This window comes from Aspergillus multicolor (assembly GCF_047715735.1).
Source record: "Aspergillus multicolor strain CBS 133.54 unplaced genomic scaffold BDW74scaffold_1, whole genome shotgun sequence".
Lineage (NCBI taxonomy): Eukaryota > Fungi > Ascomycota > Eurotiomycetes > Eurotiales > Aspergillaceae > Aspergillus > Aspergillus multicolor.
Genome location: NW_027395952.1, coordinates 1273700 through 1290399, shown reverse-complemented (window position 1 = coordinate 1290399; position 16700 = coordinate 1273700). Strand labels below are relative to the sequence as shown.

At 52.5% G+C, this 16700-nt stretch overlaps 9 protein-coding genes across 9 annotated transcripts; 3 read left to right on the top strand and 6 right to left on the bottom strand.

Annotated features, from left to right (window-relative positions):
- Positions 1–2682: 2682 nt before the first annotated feature.
- BDW74DRAFT_184561 (zinc-dependent alcohol dehydrogenase family protein) lies at positions 2683–3905 on the bottom strand (the record flags this gene model as incomplete). Its single annotated transcript, XM_073730847.1, has 4 exons — positions 2683–2727; positions 2787–3233; positions 3291–3678; positions 3742–3905. 4 exons carry the CDS (start codon positions 3903–3905, stop codon positions 2683–2685), a joined length of 1044 nt encoding a protein of 347 aa, XP_073589713.1.
- Positions 3906–4305: 400 nt separating this feature from the next.
- Positions 4306–5248, top strand: BDW74DRAFT_4503 (lipid droplet assembly factor 1). Its single transcript, XM_073732830.1, has one exon. The coding sequence runs from the start codon at positions 4436–4438 to the stop codon at positions 5168–5170; it is 735 nt and encodes a 244-aa protein (XP_073589712.1). The 5' UTR covers positions 4306–4435; the 3' UTR covers positions 5171–5248.
- Positions 5249–6208, bottom strand: BDW74DRAFT_4502 (ankyrin repeat domain-containing protein). The gene has a single exon (XM_073732829.1). It carries the CDS (start codon positions 6107–6109, stop codon positions 5327–5329), a length of 783 nt encoding a protein of 260 aa, XP_073589711.1. The 5' UTR covers positions 6110–6208; the 3' UTR covers positions 5249–5326.
- BDW74DRAFT_4501 (uncharacterized protein) lies at positions 6209–6673 on the bottom strand. The gene has a single exon (XM_073732828.1). It carries the CDS (start codon positions 6554–6556, stop codon positions 6308–6310), a length of 249 nt encoding a protein of 82 aa, XP_073589710.1. The 5' UTR covers positions 6557–6673; the 3' UTR covers positions 6209–6307.
- A 324-nt stretch (positions 6674–6997) lies between these two features.
- On the bottom strand, positions 6998–7327 carry BDW74DRAFT_172438 (uncharacterized protein; the record flags this gene model as incomplete). Its single annotated transcript, XM_073727534.1, has 1 exon — positions 6998–7327. One exon carries the CDS (start codon positions 7325–7327, stop codon positions 6998–7000), a length of 330 nt encoding a protein of 109 aa, XP_073589709.1.
- Positions 7328–7711: 384 nt separating this feature from the next.
- On the bottom strand, positions 7712–9894 carry BDW74DRAFT_4519 (Zn(II)2Cys6 transcription factor). The gene is made up of 4 exons (XM_073732838.1): positions 9695–9894; positions 9617–9637; positions 9215–9568; positions 7712–9158 (listed from the first exon to the last, which is right to left on the bottom strand). Exons 1-4 carry the CDS (start codon positions 9750–9752, stop codon positions 7945–7947), a joined length of 1647 nt encoding a protein of 548 aa, XP_073589708.1. The 5' UTR covers positions 9753–9894; the 3' UTR covers positions 7712–7944.
- On the bottom strand, positions 9857–11498 carry BDW74DRAFT_4508 (NAD(P)/FAD-dependent oxidoreductase). The gene is made up of 2 exons (XM_073732834.1): positions 10308–11498; positions 9857–10243 (listed from the first exon to the last, which is right to left on the bottom strand). Exons 1-2 carry the CDS (start codon positions 11348–11350, stop codon positions 9961–9963), a joined length of 1326 nt encoding a protein of 441 aa, XP_073589707.1. The 5' UTR covers positions 11351–11498; the 3' UTR covers positions 9857–9960.
- A 290-nt stretch (positions 11499–11788) lies between these two features.
- BDW74DRAFT_184559 (uncharacterized protein) lies at positions 11789–13826 on the top strand (the record flags this gene model as incomplete). The annotated part of the gene is made up of 3 exons (XM_073730846.1): positions 11789–11926; positions 11980–13242; positions 13292–13826. 3 exons carry the CDS (start codon positions 11789–11791, stop codon positions 13523–13525), a joined length of 1635 nt encoding a protein of 544 aa, XP_073589706.1. The 3' UTR covers positions 13526–13826.
- Positions 13827–14346: 520 nt separating this feature from the next.
- Positions 14347–16538, top strand: erg12 (mevalonate kinase). The gene has a single exon (XM_073722692.1). It carries the CDS (start codon positions 14605–14607, stop codon positions 16147–16149), a length of 1545 nt encoding a protein of 514 aa, XP_073589705.1. The 5' UTR covers positions 14347–14604; the 3' UTR covers positions 16150–16538.
- Positions 16539–16700: the final 162 nt, after the last annotated feature.

Here is a 16700-nt window from a genome sequence, read left to right as displayed (position 1 = left end):
GGGGAAACGAAAGCGTGCCATGTTGCTGTCATCTTGTATAGCTCCAAATGTGGTTGCGCCGAGAATCTTCGCCATCATCTTAAGCCTCATCCTTCTTCATGGGCCCGGAGACGGTACACCATCTTCCTTTTGAGGAGATGGCTAAGTCTCCGGGCAGCGGATCTCCACACAAACATAAGCGTTAAGACATCGTCTTTCGTGGGTGGGTAGAGCAGGTTGTATTGACATAAGACAGCTCGTGTGTCAAGCACTCCAGGCAAGATGTACATAGGCAGAGCTCACAGACCACGACCTGCATCCAAGGCACAATGTGATTGGGACGCGCGAACAGTGGTGTGTAGGGATGATCTCTGTGGTCCTTTTCGTTGACCACTGTTCCCCGCGGCATCATATAACTACGAACCCGAAGGAGAAGGCCATGTTGAGCAACCGCTTCCGTGATAGCGCGCAAGACCCATGCCCAAGTCTCTTTTTGTCTTGAGGCCAGTCCGAACTCCTTACGGTGCGCACCAGAGCCAGAGCCTAGTTGCCCCATCCCAATCACGATGCACGGCACGAGGGACAGGATTGGCAGTGTATGGTAGTCATCCACTTCACCCCCGACATGATCCATACCGACGAGGATGAGAACGACAGGAACCGGCGCCTCACCTAACTAGGATGAACTTGCAATGAGCAAAGGCCACATGTCATCGGCACGCCTGCAATCACGAGAAAAGGTAAGCTGGGCACGCGAGGACAGCGAGGACAGCGAGGCCACCTTCGGCCCCGGTGATCTAATGGGCAATAGACACGGCATATCTATACGATAACACGAACCGATACCATAGTTAAGAGGGTTTGGGCGAGAATAGAACCATCAGGATCTGTTAACCTAACCAACCCCTCTCCTTTAGGTCTGCACAGGCCACAGGTCCAAGCGAAGTCCTTGGGCATTCCTAGTTGTAGAAACAGTTTCTCTAAGCCTGGAATGCTACCATATTCACCAGACACGTCATGTGGATGACCCGCCGAAGGCTTGGTTACTGTGTCATGGGCCTTGCCAATATTGGCGTGCCATTCCTGCAATCTTTGGCTCAGGATTTCCAAGGCTTGCACGGGAAGGTCACAGTGGATGTCATTCTGATGCAGCACGGGCAGGGGAAGTAGGGGACGGACTACACCCCCCTCTGGAGCGGACAGTGCCCGCTTGGTAGTACTATCGTTGACCAGGCAAGACCGCCATATCAGACTCCTTTTTCTTGCGCGGCGCCCAGGCCCGTCGTCGGCGGGCTTCAGGCTATGGCCTGGTAGGTCCGTAATGGGTACAAGGTAATGAGCTCGAGTTCGAACTTCCTGCATGTTGCTTCGACCCCGCACAGCCCATATCTCGGCGCTTTGAGGTGTCTACGAGACATCGGACAATCTGCTGGCATCGGGCCAGCGCAATAGCATGATCCCAGGGCCTCTCGTTTGTTTTGCGGTATCAAAGGTGCGCCGCTCGCGAAAGTAGAGTGCTATAGGTAAGGTCAGTATACTCTTAAAAAAGATGTCTAAACCGGGAAGAGGTATGTGGAAATGTAAGGTTACTTACCTGACCCCATGAACACATACCCATCAACGCTCACAACCCCAAAGCCCTAAGGACCCAGCATACATAGATCCTGTGGTAGATTCGACCATATCCCCATTCCACCATGTCCACCTTGGCCCCTTGTCCCTCCCCTCGTCTCCGTTCTCGTGCCGCAGACCGCACAGGTCGGGAAGGACATATATCTCTTCTTCCATCGCCCATCGGCCAAACACAGGACATGTCCTTATTTCTGCGAGGCTCGGATACCTAAAGCCGACTAGCATCACATCAATACCAGAAGCCTCGGGAACATGCTCAATACGTACCATTGTCTGGACCCTGAGGGTTCAACCTCAGTCTGTTGGAAACCACGAGCACACCAGACATGCTTTTCTTCCATCTTCGGCAAGCGACCTGCCTGCGATAGGATTCTTTGCAGAAGCTAGGACATGCGTTGAAGGCTGCGGTACACTTGCAGCAGGCATCCAAGGAGGAAACATGAAAGGAGGGAACATGGTAGTTCTGGCATGAGGCATTCAAGACGACAAGCCAGACACGATCGATTGACGAACACTGGCAAAGGCAGCCAGGTCAACGGAAGCCGAGTTGGGGAATGCCAAAGACGATGAGGTATGAGAAAGGAAGACCGAGGGGACCGTCTTGCGCGGGAATCGACGAGATATTTATACCCCGCGGGCGGGGGCTACTGTGAAGGGCGATGTGATGAGATAGATTACGTTTCACGATATCTTTCCCAAGGACTGCGAACAGCGGCAATACCTTCCGCTGAGAGTATCTCGACGTCACTGGTTAGGACGGACTATGGTCACTTCCGCTGGGAGGAAGGGCTGGTAATCACCGATTTAGGGACATGGGGACGAGACCTCCCCTTCATTCAAGTGAAATCGTCTAATTTTTAGTAGGGAGACAAGCTTTAATGAAAGTATCTCTAACAGACGATGATGATTATGGGGTAGGTCTCTCGATTTGGGGCTATAGCTTCACTGTGCAGGTCTCGGGGGGGTTCACTATATCATTTCGTATATTCATCACTAGGCCGTTATCTATCAGGACCGTGTATCGTCATCAATACCCCGTTCTATGTCACTATCTGTAGGTGACTGGCGCATCTATTCGATCTTAATGGCAACCTTGCCAAAGTGGTTCTGTCCCCACTGTGAAGCATCAGGTTAGCATGCGCGCCCAGGTAACCTGTCAAAGTTGAGTAACTTACCATGTACTCGTAAGCCTCCTTCGTCTTCTCAAGGGTGAAGACCTTCTCATCAACAACAGGGTGAATGTTGCTAGCCTCAATCGCACCAACCATGTCGTTCATGAGCGCCTTGCTGCCCACGTAGACGCCACGGACAGTGCAGATGTGCGTCAGGGTCTGCAGAACGTTGGGGATCTTAGAGGGGTCCATTCCGCCGACGAAGCCAATGACAGAAATCACACCCTCCAGCTTGATAGCCTTAAAGCTCTGCTCGAGAGTGCCAGATCCTCCAACCTCGATGATGTGGTCCACACCGACGTTGTCGCGGGTCAGGGAACGCGCGATCTCGCCCCAATTAGGCTGGGTCTTGTAGTTGAGGACGTGGTCGGCGCCGAGCTCCTTGAGGCGCTTAGCCTTTTCGTCGGAGGATGTGGTCGCAATCACGGTGGCGCCGGCTGCTTTGGCGAACTACCGGTGACCTGTCAGTACATCCTCCTCAATCAACTTCGAAAGGCAGAAACATACCTGAAGCGCAAAAACACTAACACCACCCGTTCCCTGCACAAGAACCGTCTGACCAGGAAGCAGAGGCTTCAATCCATACAGCGCATTCCAACTTGTAAGACCGGCGCAGGTCAAGGTCGCCGCTTCCTCGTAGCTCAGGTTGCTCGGGGCGCGGACGACGCCGTTCTCGTTGAAGACGCCATACTGGCGGAGGGTGCCGTCAAGGGCACCGCCGAGGCCAGAGGACGCGCCGGCAGGGTCGATGGGGCCGTACTGGTGGTGCTGGTTGAAGAGGGTGACGACCTTGTCGCCCTTCTTGAACTGCGAGACCTTGGAGCCGACCTCGACAATCTCGCCAGCGCCGTCGGAGCCGGGAATTACGGGGAAGTTGAGGGCGAAGGGGTACTTTCTATTCGACACTTCTGTTAGTTCGTCTTTTGAGTTAGGTAGGCCGCAAGGGAAAAGGACGCACCCCTTGGGAATAATCAGATCACGGTAGTTGAGCGACGCAGCGTGCAGCTTGACGAGGACGTCGTTGTCGCCCACGGAGGGGATCTGCGCCTCCTCGAACTTGAGCTCGTCGAAGCTCTTCTCCTTGCCCTTGACGGACCATTGCTTCTGGGTAGAGGGAGCCATTTTGCTTGCTGTATTCTCAATGCTAAACAAAGCGATTGCGGTCGTTGAAAAGTTCTCGTCGTCGGCAAAGCGCGGGACCAGGGAGTCCTAAATGTATTTATAAGCTCCAGACTTGACGTCAAGGTCCCCACTCCCCACCAGGTCCAATTATTCAGCCCAGCGAATGCAATGGAAAAGACAGACAGTGGACTGGGACTGGAACTGGAACTGACATTGACTGACCGTTGGACTTTAATTACTTAGTGGAACTGGATTGTATACAGTAGATATCGCAGCTATTCTCCGATTGGCCCAAGCTCATCCCTGCAGATTGGCTGCTTACGCTTACGCTGCCTACCTATAATAAGCCCATTAAGGCCGTCATTGCAGCACTACGTCTGCGTGCGTCCGCCGACGTCATCCGCACCCAACGCTCTATATATCAGGAAACAGACGAGACCAGCTCCTTCCTTCCTCTTCTCCATCTTTATTGTTCCTTCCTCTAATCCTCGAAGTCCCTTCCCATATTTCAAATCGAAATAAGACACAAAATGTCCCTCAACACCGTCACCTCCGGCCTCGGGCAGGCCACAAACACAGCCCAGAGCGTCGGCGACCAGGCCACAAAACCCGTCACGAAGACCGTCAACGACACAACCAAGCCCGTCACAAAGACAGTCAATGACACAACCTCCAGTCTCCCAGGAACCTTCCCCAAAGACGAGCCGCCCACAAACCAAAAGAACAACGTGACGATCCCCTCCTTCAAAGACCTCTGGGCGCAGTTCATGGCCTGGATGAAGGGTCTCATCCCACGGGGCGTCGATATCTTCGAGATGGCCGTGCGCCGCTTCATCCAGTGGCTTATCCCGCCGGAGCGCCAGGCAAAGCTATACAAGGCCAGCATGGACCACCCGATCGCCGCGACATTCGTGACGTGCCAGCTGCTTTGCGTGGGGATCCCGTTGATCCTGTTCATTGCGGGGACGCTGCTTTTTGCGGCGGTGGCGCTGCTGGTTTGGGTTGTGCTGTCGATTTTGCTGCTGGGGCCGATTGTCCTTGTGGCTAGTCTCATGGGGGTGTCGCTTTGGGGGTGGGGTTGGTTTGTTTTTGGGCTTGTGCGGTGGTTGGATAGATTGGTGCTGGGTGGGATGATGGAGAGGTATTGGCAGGCGCAGATTGCGCAGCAGAAGGCTGAGGAGGAGGAGAAGGAGAAGGAGAAGGAGGAGAGGGAGGGGGGGGCGGGAGTTGAGAAGGAGACGAACGAGGAGAAGAGGGATGGTTAGGCTATGTCTGACCTGAGTCTGTTCGACTGATACGTATCGATATGTGATTGTAGGACTACGTTTGAGTGGGCGTTTGCTTGATTCAGTCTGCTAGCGATAATCAACGGTGTTTCAAGAAGCAATTAGACCATTGACTCCTCAAAATCCGAAGTCCGCTTATAAAGCTAGATTGATAACCCAAAGAATGCGTTGACCTTTTGCTGGAACTCTACACAGTCGGCCATCTTCTCCATTGCCGTCTGCCGTTTTACCCTCTGGTAGGAAGACATGCCGGTCGACGAAGTAAGCAACCATCTTCTTTTCAGCGTGGGATGCTTGGTGACGTCCCGGCTGGTTAAAATCCATATCACAGGCAATCAAAATATGGCCAACAAGAGCGGCCAAGGTCAACACCTTGTTCGTCAATAGATCGTCTTCTTCATGGTGCCAACCGCTCATAGCGGTTACGGTCGGGAAAAGACCACCTCTTTCAAGCACAGCGATAGACCTGTTAGTCTGCCCTAGGCTATATACTCGAGTCACAGCACAACGGCCAACTGTCAAACCCTCCGACAATCTGACGAAGAAGTTCTTTACAGGCTCGATCGACGTGCTATGGCAGCCCTCCATGCAATCATCTTCATTTCCCCCAAGGATTCGAGCAATCTCCCGTCGCTCTTCAGCTCGCACAATAAAGTCCTTTTCGCGGAAGAGCTCTGGAAAAGGAGGGTCGAAAGACTTGCGTCTCCTCGCGAATCTTTCCTTGCGGTTCCTGGGAGTTAGCCGGGCAAGGTCAAGAGCTGTTTTATTCCCTTTGTCCCATTGGTTCTCAGCAGCCCCTTTGGCGGGGAGTATTTGCACTATGGCCAGCTGCCCCCAAAAAACTTCCATGAGGGCTGTCCTTCCGTCCTTGTTGGTGGCATTTAGATCGGCGCCGTTGTCCAGAAGTAGCGAGATCATGCCGGTAACATAATCGTAACAAGAACTGTCTCCATGGCATCGCTGAACCGAATCTCGTTCTCCGCCGAGCCATCCACCATCCGGAGATCATTTCCTCACAGGATGTTCCCACATATGGCTTATCTTTTTCTTCCTCCTTGAGCTCTGGCAGGGTGCGAATATTGACGAAGCGGGCTTTCTTCTTATCAATCTCAAATGCTACCGGAAAGCGGCATCTGTATGGTGGTTGTGTGTCGGCAGCTGAACAGCTTGGCTTGCGGAGGGGCTTTTCGTAGGAGGTGAAACCATAGCATTCGAGCTCCTCGCAGTAAGGGCATCGGACACATAACCGGGTATCTGTCCACCAGAAGACGTGGTAGACAGATGGATCTGCGTTGAAGACATTGCTGTTGTCCGTTGTGATATAGGTTGGTATGGAGAGAATTCAACGGCGCAAGGTTGTGACATCCGGAGCCTTGATATATACTGCGGTGTCTGGGGTCAGCATGTGATGTGAGTGTTGGCGATTGGACACAAACATCCCATAATCTATTTAGACTGCTGTGGATGAACTGCGCCGTCGGAGAGATATGTCCAGCCAGGTAACCGACGTGCTGCGCTTCAGCCTCGGAGTATTCAGAAACATTCAAATAGCTACACAAAGGTTTTCAGAAGCGAAGCAAACCGTCGACTGCCATTGGCTCTATTGAACTGTCAAATGTTGGCCGTAGGTCTGCATGGGCAAGATTGCTGCGTACTCCGCCCTCCGCCAAACGAAACCAAGCGCCTGGGTCCTCAGCCCCAATACACCGTCTCCCTCAAGATCCGTTCGTGACGCTCCATCAAAAGTGAGGCTCATGCAATAGCCTCTCTTTGCCCGTATGGAGTCCGACCCGTGCTGGACTCGCTCTATGCCCAAGGAATCCCAGAGCACTTCATGCTCTTCCAGCCACCGCCCCAGTTTGACTTGCACGATCCAGTCAACGGGCTCGACTCCGTCCCCGTGCAACCCTTCTCCTGGTAAAAGGTGCAGCCGCACGCGTAGAAGTCCTTGCAGTCGGCGATGTTTGCGCTGTTTGTGCCAGAGTAGTCGTAGTCGTAGCAGTCGCCGACGACGCTTGGCCAGACGGAGACCAGGTAGTCGGAGCAGCCACCGTCGGAGTAGTAATTCACTTTGAGCTCGTAGGCGGACACAGCTGTTATGACTGTGAGCGCGGAGAGGAGGTGTGGGAGCTTCATTTTGATGAGAGGACTGGTAGGGGCCGTGAGTAGGTTCTTGAGGTTGTGTTTTTGTCTCACAATGATGAAAGGACTGATGGTTCGGTGCTGGTAGCAGAGGAGAATGTCGCCTTATATACAATCGACATCCCAGCATACTGCATGTTCTCATTGACTGAGACTTATGTAAAATCAGGCAACTTCTTCATGACGCTGTGGTGACTCAGGTATTACTATTGGGATATATTAGACAGATGATGGATGCCTCCAATGGGCACGCTCAACAAAATCAAAGCGTCGCATCTCAGCGGGAAAGGCGCTTGATCCGGTCTAGTTCGTGTCGCTTCATGATCGGAAATTCTTAGCAAATCATTGCATGAGATGTTCAAATAAGACAGCCAGTGGTGGGGCGAAGCGAGCCCTAACTTCTCCAACCGAAGCTGTGGCAGAGGGTATGTATTGCGGAGATTAACAGGCAAATTGGATATCGTCGAGCAAGGTCCCTGTAGTCGCGAGCGAGTCCAATTCTTTTTTGCCTCGGCTGGGGCACGGTGGCTACTTCTCCTGAAAGCCTCAACCTGCCATTTTGGTTATTGAGGGGACATTCCAGAGGTCGCTCGCTCAATCGCATTGCTACCTCACGTAAAAGGCATCAACCAACCTAACTCCCCAATCGCATCTATCCAGACAAGGCCCTTATTCCTTGTGTGAGTCGGTCCCGCACATTCCGCTAGGTCCCTTTTTTTCCATATCGCCTTGACAGCAGCCAGCGTGGAAGGAACATTGCTAACGGGCTTCCTGCTATTCAAGACCGAGAACCATTCCAGGATCTGGACGCGCCCTTCTTCTAGTACCACGCAGCTGGCTATGAAAAGCGCCCACATCGGGTACGGAAGAAAGCCAAGAAGTGTACCGTGATGCTTATGGATTTGCGCAAGGGTGGATAAGAGAACCGGTAAATGGATGCCTTGGATTGTCGCGTTGTCGAATGGAAGGTTGGCGAGGGTATGGTAGAGGTAAATCCACGAGGCAGATTGAAAGGCTGAAGCATGGAGCGCTGTAATATCGGAGTCGGATACTGGATCATCGGCGATCGGACCTGAAGATGCTTCGAGCCGTTGGAGACGGTGGATAAGACTTGTAAATTCTTGGGTCGCGACCATCGTCCCGGTCTGCCGTCTTCGGGATAGGTCTGTTATACAGGAAATAATGTCCAAAAGCTCGAAAGACAAGCCCATACAGGGATCTATTTTCACGGACCCACGCCCTGCGAGGTACGGGAAGATATTCGGAATCTCGGTTGACCACTCAAGACTGGCGAGATGTTTTCCCTCGGCTTGGCTACTTGGAGTGCTCGTAGACGTGCCTAAAAACGTTCCCTTCTCAAGAAAAAAGCTATGGACCAGCTGCACGACTTCCTGGCTGAAGATATCTTGGCGGTTTGTTCCTCCCAGGTTAGTGTAAAACTTGATAATGATCAGTGCACCATTCATGTGATACGTCCACTCCTTGGTGCTACCACTTGCTATCTCCAAAAGGCAGTGAAACATGACGAGAAGCAGGAGGGCATCTCGCTCAGACTTCGTCTCAGCCGGAGGAAGAGCATCGTTGGTGACCTGGGACTGGGGAACCATGGTCCGGAGATACTTTAACGAGTGACATTTCTGAGTGAGTATCATCTGTTCGTAGTGAGGGACGTCTTGACTTGCGCATTGGTTTCGCAGGATATGCGCTGCCCATGCAATGGCCATGTGAAGGAGCCCATCCGATTGGTAACAAAGAGGAAGGACGACTGAGCGCCAGGGATTCTCGCTTTCGATCAGTGACCGCCGGATTGTGCAGGTATGGGTGACTGATCTTATGGTCAGCAGACTGTAGACTGATGTGAAAGAGATTGGGCTAAGGTACAGTAGTAAAAGAGAAATTGATCGGCCTCTGAGTGTGAAGGATAGTGTGACAGGGAGTAGAGTGCTATTGATAATGCAGGAGCTAACTCTTCATCGACTCCGGTCACAAGAGCATAGTCCCGACGACAGCTGGGGCCGCTGTAAAGTCGGTTAATATCGTCGGAAGTTGTGTTGAGCCAATGGCGAGCGGCATGAGGCTGGATGGGGACTAAGTAATGCGTCCGGCCCAATGGATTCTTAGTGCTCCTCCCAAACGCGATGCCCAAGGAATCAGCTTCATGCTCCCACAAAAGTTTGATGCCGTATTGACATGGTAAGCCCCGCTTCTGGCACCCTCCGCAGGACGGCTTCTTTTCTATTATATCTCAGAATCGGTGCTAGTTGGAGCAGGCTGATCGCTTACCGTCGCAGCGGCGCCGTCGTTCTATTGCGGTGATGAAGTTAGATCACGACAGAGAGTAACACTGAGTGGGACACTTACTCTTGCAGCTCCAGCAACCCGCTCTTGTGCGTTGAATGCTTGACTTGGGTAACTTCATGATGGATATCTGGGAAAAGCGAAGAGGAAAGATGGAGATACGAAGCCCAAGGCTACTCCGCTTATCATGAGGGGAAGTCACGAGTCAGGTCGGGGTACAGGTAGAACACATGGCACTAGCCTTATCAGATCGATCCTTCCATTGGAGACCAGGCGTAACACTGATAAAACTGGAGATTTGAAGAAAGATAACGCTAAACTAGATATCCTCACAGAGAACTCTTGAGCGGACCCCATCCCAGCATACCATTCAGATCCTCAGGCTTCTCCGGGTGAGGATTTGTGGTATAGTCTGAGAGATCAAGCCCCGGCCTCCACTTCCATTTCTTCGCAATCTCTGAATCCAGAGTCCCCTCCATCATCTGAACAATGTATTTACCAAGCACGGGCAGGAACTTAAATCCATGTGCGGAACCGCCAATGGCGATGTCGAGGTTCTTGTGTCGCGGGTGAGGTGTGATCAGGAAGTGGTAGTCGGCCATGTCTCCGTCCCTGAACCTTAGTCAGTATCGTCATTTCTCAAGTTCAGACTGCAATGAAGGTGGACAAAACGAACCAGCAGATCCGGGTCTCAACCCACTCCCGCTGGGCGAGCTTCGGCACACACGTTTCCATCCACCTGCGCAGACGAGCCTCAACTACGGCGGGAATTCCATCCTTGGGGTTGTCGGAGCGGTATCGAGGAAGTGATATTCCGTTCAAGGATTTCGCGTAGTTGGTGACGAAGTAGACGGCGCCAATCTTCATGATTCCGTCTTCCTGAGGCGGGAACAGGATGCCTAATAGCGAAGTCAGTACCTTTCCTTGTACTGTATTCGTTGACGCCATACCTCCTTCCAGATGATCAAGAATAGGCATATCCTTGTACTCCTCAACCTCCTCCGGCGTAAGCTGAATATGGCCCACAGCATGCCCCTTGGCCACGATCTGGCCCTCCAAATCCAGCAGACTCCCGGCCGCGGCCCCAGCAGCCAAGATAATCTTGCTCGCAAAATAGGCAGAGCCGTCAGCGCATTTCACGCCAACACAAGTTTGATCCTCGTCGTAGAGCAGCTTTTTCGCATATCCGGCGTTGCCAGAGATATACTTAACGCCGGACTTTATAGCCTCCTGGGCCATCCTAACAATCCCCTCGCGGGCATTCACCCACGCAGCATTCGGGGACCAGAAGGATTTCCAGCCTTCGAAGTCTCCGTTCATGACAGGCCATTTCTCGTGGATTTCTTCGGTAGACACGAGCTTGGGAGGATCAACCCCCAGCTCTTTCGCGCTCTTCATGGAAGCCTCCACAAATGGCGTTGACCGATCTGTCGCGCCGATTATCCATCCGCTTGGATGATAGAGGCCCGCGAACAAGCCGTTTGGATCGCGCCAAATGTCTCTGGAGTCGCTTGCCAGCTTGGTGTATAGAGGTTCAGGGTACTCGGTGCGAACAATCTTGTTGATGTCGTTGCCAGCGGCCTCGAAGGAGGGGACGGGGAAGCGATCGAGGACTGTGACATTGGTGTAGCCTTTTTGCGACAGGTGGTACGCGGTACTTGTGCCAAAAGTCCCGCCACCGATCACAATGATCGGCTGGGTAAGCTGCGAGAGGACCATGATTTTTGAAGTGCTTGGGAGGAGATCATGGTTTCGGCGCTGTCAGCTTTCACGCTCTTTATATGCCTGTCAAAGACATTTGCATAGACCGATGGCGCTCCATGGCAGGTCGATGCGCCTTCAGAGATATGGACTCTTTACAGAGCCAGTAGTAAGCGGTTGGGTGTCTACTCCAAATCGTGGTAATGGAGCTTATCCACCAATAATCTGTCTGGATAGAGCCAGATCTGCAAAAGTTGGGGTAACGACAGTTAGCGGCGCTCCGACCTGCCTCGCTTTTGCCATTATCTTGGCTTATGCTGGACCTGGTCCGAAATGAATCGAAGGATGATATCAACGTTATCTTAGCGACTTGGCGTGCTGTTGGGGGCAGATATAAGGACATCAGCTATGCCCTAACTCGAAGCCAACGCATGTTCAACACGGCCGATCAGCAAGATGTCGCAGTCCAAAGACGCCAAGGCAGGCCTCATCAATGCCGAGTCCCCCGCTGACACCGATAGTGGCATAGGAGAGGTATCTGAGGTGCGGAACGAATCGGGCTTCCACCGGACGTTCACCCCCAGACAAATTCATGTATGCCTTCCACGTATACTCCAATGTAAGGTACATAGCTAATCCTCTTACAGGTCATTTCTCTTGGAGGCCAAATTGGGGCGGGTTTGTTCATATCTTCGGGTAAAAATCTCGCGCAGGGTGGCCCTGGGTCTCTTTTCCTAGGCTTCGCATTGATATGTTCATGTGTCTGGGCGGTGCTCAACACCGTATCGGAGATGACAATTGCATTTCCCACGAGTGGAAATTACATTGAATACGCCGATCGCTTCGTCGATCCGGCCCTGTCCTTCGCGGGTGGTTTCAGTATGTGTTTGGGCTGGATTGCAGTCATCGCATCCGAGGCAACCTTTTTCAGTGTTCTGATCAACTACTGGGCTCAAGACTCCGTCCACGAGGCCGTATGGCTGACAATCTTCTTGGTCCTCATGTTCGTCATTTTTAGTCTCCCAAACCGCGTCTTTGGGTGGTTTGAATACGGCACCTCAATATTGAAAATCCTCGTGCTGATCATATTCATTATCGTCGGCGTGGCTCTCGTCTTTGGTATAGGGCCCGAGGGAACCGTCCACCACGGCGAAAACTGGCATGACGGACAAGCCTTTTTGAACGGATTCAAGGGGTTCGGAAACAGCGTCCTTCTCGCAATCCTCGCAATCGGCGACAACACATTCACCGGCTTCCTCGCGGGCGAATCCAAGTCCCCACGTTTCTCCGTTGCGCACGCCGTTTTCCTCATCCCCATCCGAGTATCTGTATTCTATCTAGTCTCGGTGGTACTGATTGGGATTTTGATATCTCCCTCGAACGAGAACCTGCTAGGCGGCAGCGGCGTTGCAGCCTCCCCGTTCGTCATTGCCATCAATCAGTCCGGTATAAAAGGCCTTCCAGACTTCCTAAACGTGGCCATCATCTTTGCCGTCGCAGCCATCGCCGCAGAGAGCTTCTTCATTGCCTCGCGGATCCTCCAATCCATGGCCCATCAGGGTCTGATCCCGGCAGTCGTCTCCAAAGTCGATTCGCGCGGACGGCCTCGCGTTGCGTTGGGCATCACAGGGGCGCTCGCCATAACCCTCACGTACATCAATCTCAGCGCCGAGGGCATAACTGTCTTCAACTGGCTGTCTCAGATTGCTAGCACGGGGTACTTCATGGTATGGCTCGTTATCGCAATCACATCGTTCCGCTTCCACGCAGCTCTCAAGGCGCAAAACGACCCTCTCTTCACTGAGACATATGCTTGGAAGTGCGCTCTTTGGCCGCTGCCTCCGATCTGGCTACTGACCTGCTGTTGCTTTTTCATTGGCACTTCGTTCTACCTTGCCTTGTACCCTATTGTAAGTTTGCTAGCCCTTTCTCAAAGACTGAAGCTGACTGGTTCATCAGGGATCGGACACGCCGACCGCGAAGTACTTCTTCCAGTATATGTTCGGAATCATATTGATTGTTTTCACGGCACTCGGCTATAAATTGATCTATCGGACGAAAATTCGTGATCCGCGAACGGTCGATCTCCAGACCGGACGGAGGCATCTGGGTTTGGTGGAGATCAAGGAATTAGACGACTATAAGACCATGCCGCGGTGGAGAAAGTTTGCGTCCTTCGTGCAGCTGTGGTGATTTGGTTTACCGGTAGACAGGGATACAGCCGCGAGAAATCAATGACATTTTATGCTGAACCAGTACGTATTATGTAGGACCTTGCGCGGTGGAAAATGGCTCTGAGCCACTCCAGCCACTACGTCACATTGGACTAGCGTAGGCAGATCAACGGGCAGATGCATTAGTTCATCTTGTATGTATACCGGTGGCGTTGCCTTTGACAAGCTGCCCATGCTCAGCCAACTGTGCTGCAGAGGCAGTGCACCTGGTCCGCCGAATCATTGCCCGATTTCGACCGTATGAACAAGCCGGGTTCTCACTCATCAAGGCGAATGATAGTGGTTCAGATAACGGACTCCGAATGCTAAGTTTAGTCTTTCAAGACCATCTGCGACTTTGCCTCGACTAACCATCATCGGCAAGTAAGCAAACTCTGCCTCGTGTGTGTTCGCTAGAGATTGGCCCTGTGACTGCTTGTTGGCTCCAGCATGAGGGGATCCCGGCAAAGTGGTAAGCAGTCAGATCGACACGGAGTAATTGCAGGCACCGGTGACAGCAACTTCGCGGTTCATTCCAGAACTCGCAGCATCTCGTGCACACCAGACCCGATGCAGTTAGCAAGGGGCCATTGATGGGCGAGGCCGTTGGGACAGTGACAGGGACAATGCATAATCGAATACGAGCAGGTCTGACTAAAAAGCAATATGTCTCTTGTGATTGGTTGATGCCTCGTAAATTACAGGCAGTGACCCCGGATTACCAAAGATACGGCGATTGTACGGGTCTTGCTCCTTCTGGTTGAGGCCGGGCGAGCCTCCAATTTCTCCCTCCCAGACTCTCCTTGACTCGCCCTTTATCAGCTTCTTTTTCTACGCCCTCTGCCCCCTCTCGGCCTCATTTTCCTTCTTTGCGCCCGTTTGTTCCATCCATTCCGGCTGACCGCCAGCCAGTCATGATCGCAGCCCGATCACATTAATACCCCCTGTCTTTTGCGCTGATCTGTTGCCTGCCGCGAACCCCTCGAACTCGTACCACGCCAGACTTTCGTTCAAGAGACCCGTACTCTGCACCGTACCTCGTCGATAAGAGCTTGCGACATGTCTTCCCTCTTACCCGTCCGTCCTCGCTCCCTCCGACCAACCGCCACCGTAACCATGAGCGACGACCACGAAAGCTCCGACGCCTCGACTACCCCTTCTCCTTCCACTACAACCAGCTCCAGGAGCTTCTCCAACTCGGCGACCTCCCCGGAACAGAAGAGAATTAAAATGCAGCGAAAACAATCTTCCCCCCTGGCTCCTGCCTTCATGGTGTCCGCCCCTGGAAAGGTCATTGTTTACGGAGAACATGCGGTGGTCCACGGCAAGGCCGCAATGGCCGCGGCCATTTCCCTACGCTCCTATCTCCTCGTCACCACTCTCAGCAAGTCGCAACGCACCATCACCTTGAACTTTCGCGATACCGATTTGAACCACACCTGGGATATCGATCAATTGCCCTGGGAGCTTTTCCACCACCCGTCGAAGAAGAAGTACTACTACGATCTCGTCACCACTCTCGACCCCGAACTCTACGATGCGATCCAACCCCACGTTGAAGATATCTCTCCAGACGCCCCCGAGGAGATGCGTAAGATACACAAGCGGTCCGCGAGCGCGTTCCTTTACCTCTTCCTTTCGTTAGGCTCTCCGCAGAGCGCTGGCGCGATTTACACCCTTCGATCTACAATTCCCATCGGTGCTGGCTTAGGAAGCAGTGCTAGTGTCTGCGTTTGTATGAGCGCTGCGCTACTCGTCCAAATCCGTACTCTCGCCGGTCCCCATCCCGACCAACCCTCAGATGAAGCAGAAGTTCAGATCGAGCGCATCAATCGCTGGGCATTTGTGGGGGAGATGTGCATTCATGGCAACCCCAGTGGGGTAGACAACACGGTGTCCGCGGGCGGAAAAGCCGTGATTTTCCAGCGCGGAGATTATTCCAAGCCGCCATCCGTTACCTCACTCCCCACCTTCCCCGAACTCCCGCTTCTTCTTGTCGACACGCGCCAAGGACGGTCTACCGCAGTGGAAGTCGCCAAAGTTGGCGCTTTACGGAAAGAATGGCCGGTAGTCACCGAGTCGATCCTTGATGCAATTGGCACCATTACCACCTCCGCCGAGAAAGTCATCCGAGAGCCCACTTCCAACGGCTTGTCCGAGAGCACCCTCCAGCAACTAGGCACGCTGATCCGGATAAACCACGGTTTTCTCGTTTCTCTCGGGGTGTCCCACCCTCGATTAGAACGAATCCGCGAGCTCGTGGATTATGCCGACATCGGCTGGACCAAGCTGACCGGCGCCGGTGGTGGTGGTTGTGCGATCACCCTACTGCGTCCCGATCTTAAGGACGATTCCCTTTGTCAGCTAAAGGATCAACTTCACAACGAGAACTTCGGTATTTACGAGACCACCCTTGGCGGTGACGGAGTTGGTGTCCTGTGGCCTGCCGTCCTCCGCAACGGAACCGACGAAGAAGGCGGCGAGGAGATTGACCAGCAAAAGTTTGAAAACGCCGTCGGTACTGAAGGTATTGAGCGCCTTGTTGGTGTCGGTGTCCAGGAGAAACGCGAGGGGTGGAAGTTCTGGAAGCGAGCTGCTGCCTGATGCTCCTTTCCCCCTATCCCCCACCAAACCCTCCTTACGAGTATCGACGACTTGCAATATGCCTCCTTATCCTCTGGGTTATACCACGGTTTGCGCTCATATCATTTAATTCGCTCTATTCATCTCTTTCATTCTACATGTATAGTTTATAGCCTCACGGCACCGTGTGCATACTTTCTTTCTTACAGATTTTTTTTTCTTTTCTATCATTTCTTTTACTGTCCTGTCTACTGTTAATACTTCGCTTTGCATTAGGATGTGGTGTTCATCGGTCTAGCATTGAGTGTATGTTATGTTGGCTTGAAAGGACTAGTCTCTCAGCTTCCAAAGATATTCAACTGACTCATATACTTCCCCAAACAAATAATATGATACTATTTGCTGCATAACATTGAAACTATAGCCATGGGTAGAGATGCTTATTTGTTTTCGTGTTACAGGAATCGAACAATTTTATGTTCTTATCACGTCATAAATTTCGTAAATACATATAATCGACAAGTGTGCAGGCAGTTAATATACAAGTCATCAGCCCACACCAAGCCAGTAAT

Coding starts and splice junctions, on each gene's coding strand:
- BDW74DRAFT_4503 (XM_073732830.1), top strand. CDS start 4,436: ATGTCCCTCAACACCGTCACCTCCGGCCTCGGGCAGGCCACAAACACA.
- BDW74DRAFT_4502 (XM_073732829.1), bottom strand. CDS start 6,109: ATGATCTCGCTACTTCTGGACAACGGCGCCGATCTAAATGCCACCAAC.
- BDW74DRAFT_4501 (XM_073732828.1), bottom strand. CDS start 6,556: ATGTCACAACCTTGCGCCGTTGAATTCTCTCCATACCAACCTATATCA.
- BDW74DRAFT_4519 (XM_073732838.1), bottom strand. CDS start 9,752: ATGAAGTTACCCAAGTCAAGCATTCAACGCACAAGAGCGGGTTGCTGG. Junction 9,638..9,694: donor GGGTTGCTGGAGCTGCAAGA/GTAAGTGTCCCA, acceptor TCACCGCAATAG/AACGACGGCGCCGCTGCGAC. Junction 9,159..9,214: donor TCAATTTCTCTTTTACTACT/GTACCTTAGCCC, acceptor CCATAAGATCAG/TCACCCATACCTGCACAATC.
- BDW74DRAFT_4508 (XM_073732834.1), bottom strand. CDS start 11,350: ATGGTCCTCTCGCAGCTTACCCAGCCGATCATTGTGATCGGTGGCGGG. Junction 10,244..10,307: donor GTTGAGACCCGGATCTGCTG/GTTCGTTTTGTC, acceptor ACTAAGGTTCAG/GGACGGAGACATGGCCGACT.
- erg12 (XM_073722692.1), top strand. CDS start 14,605: ATGTCTTCCCTCTTACCCGTCCGTCCTCGCTCCCTCCGACCAACCGCC.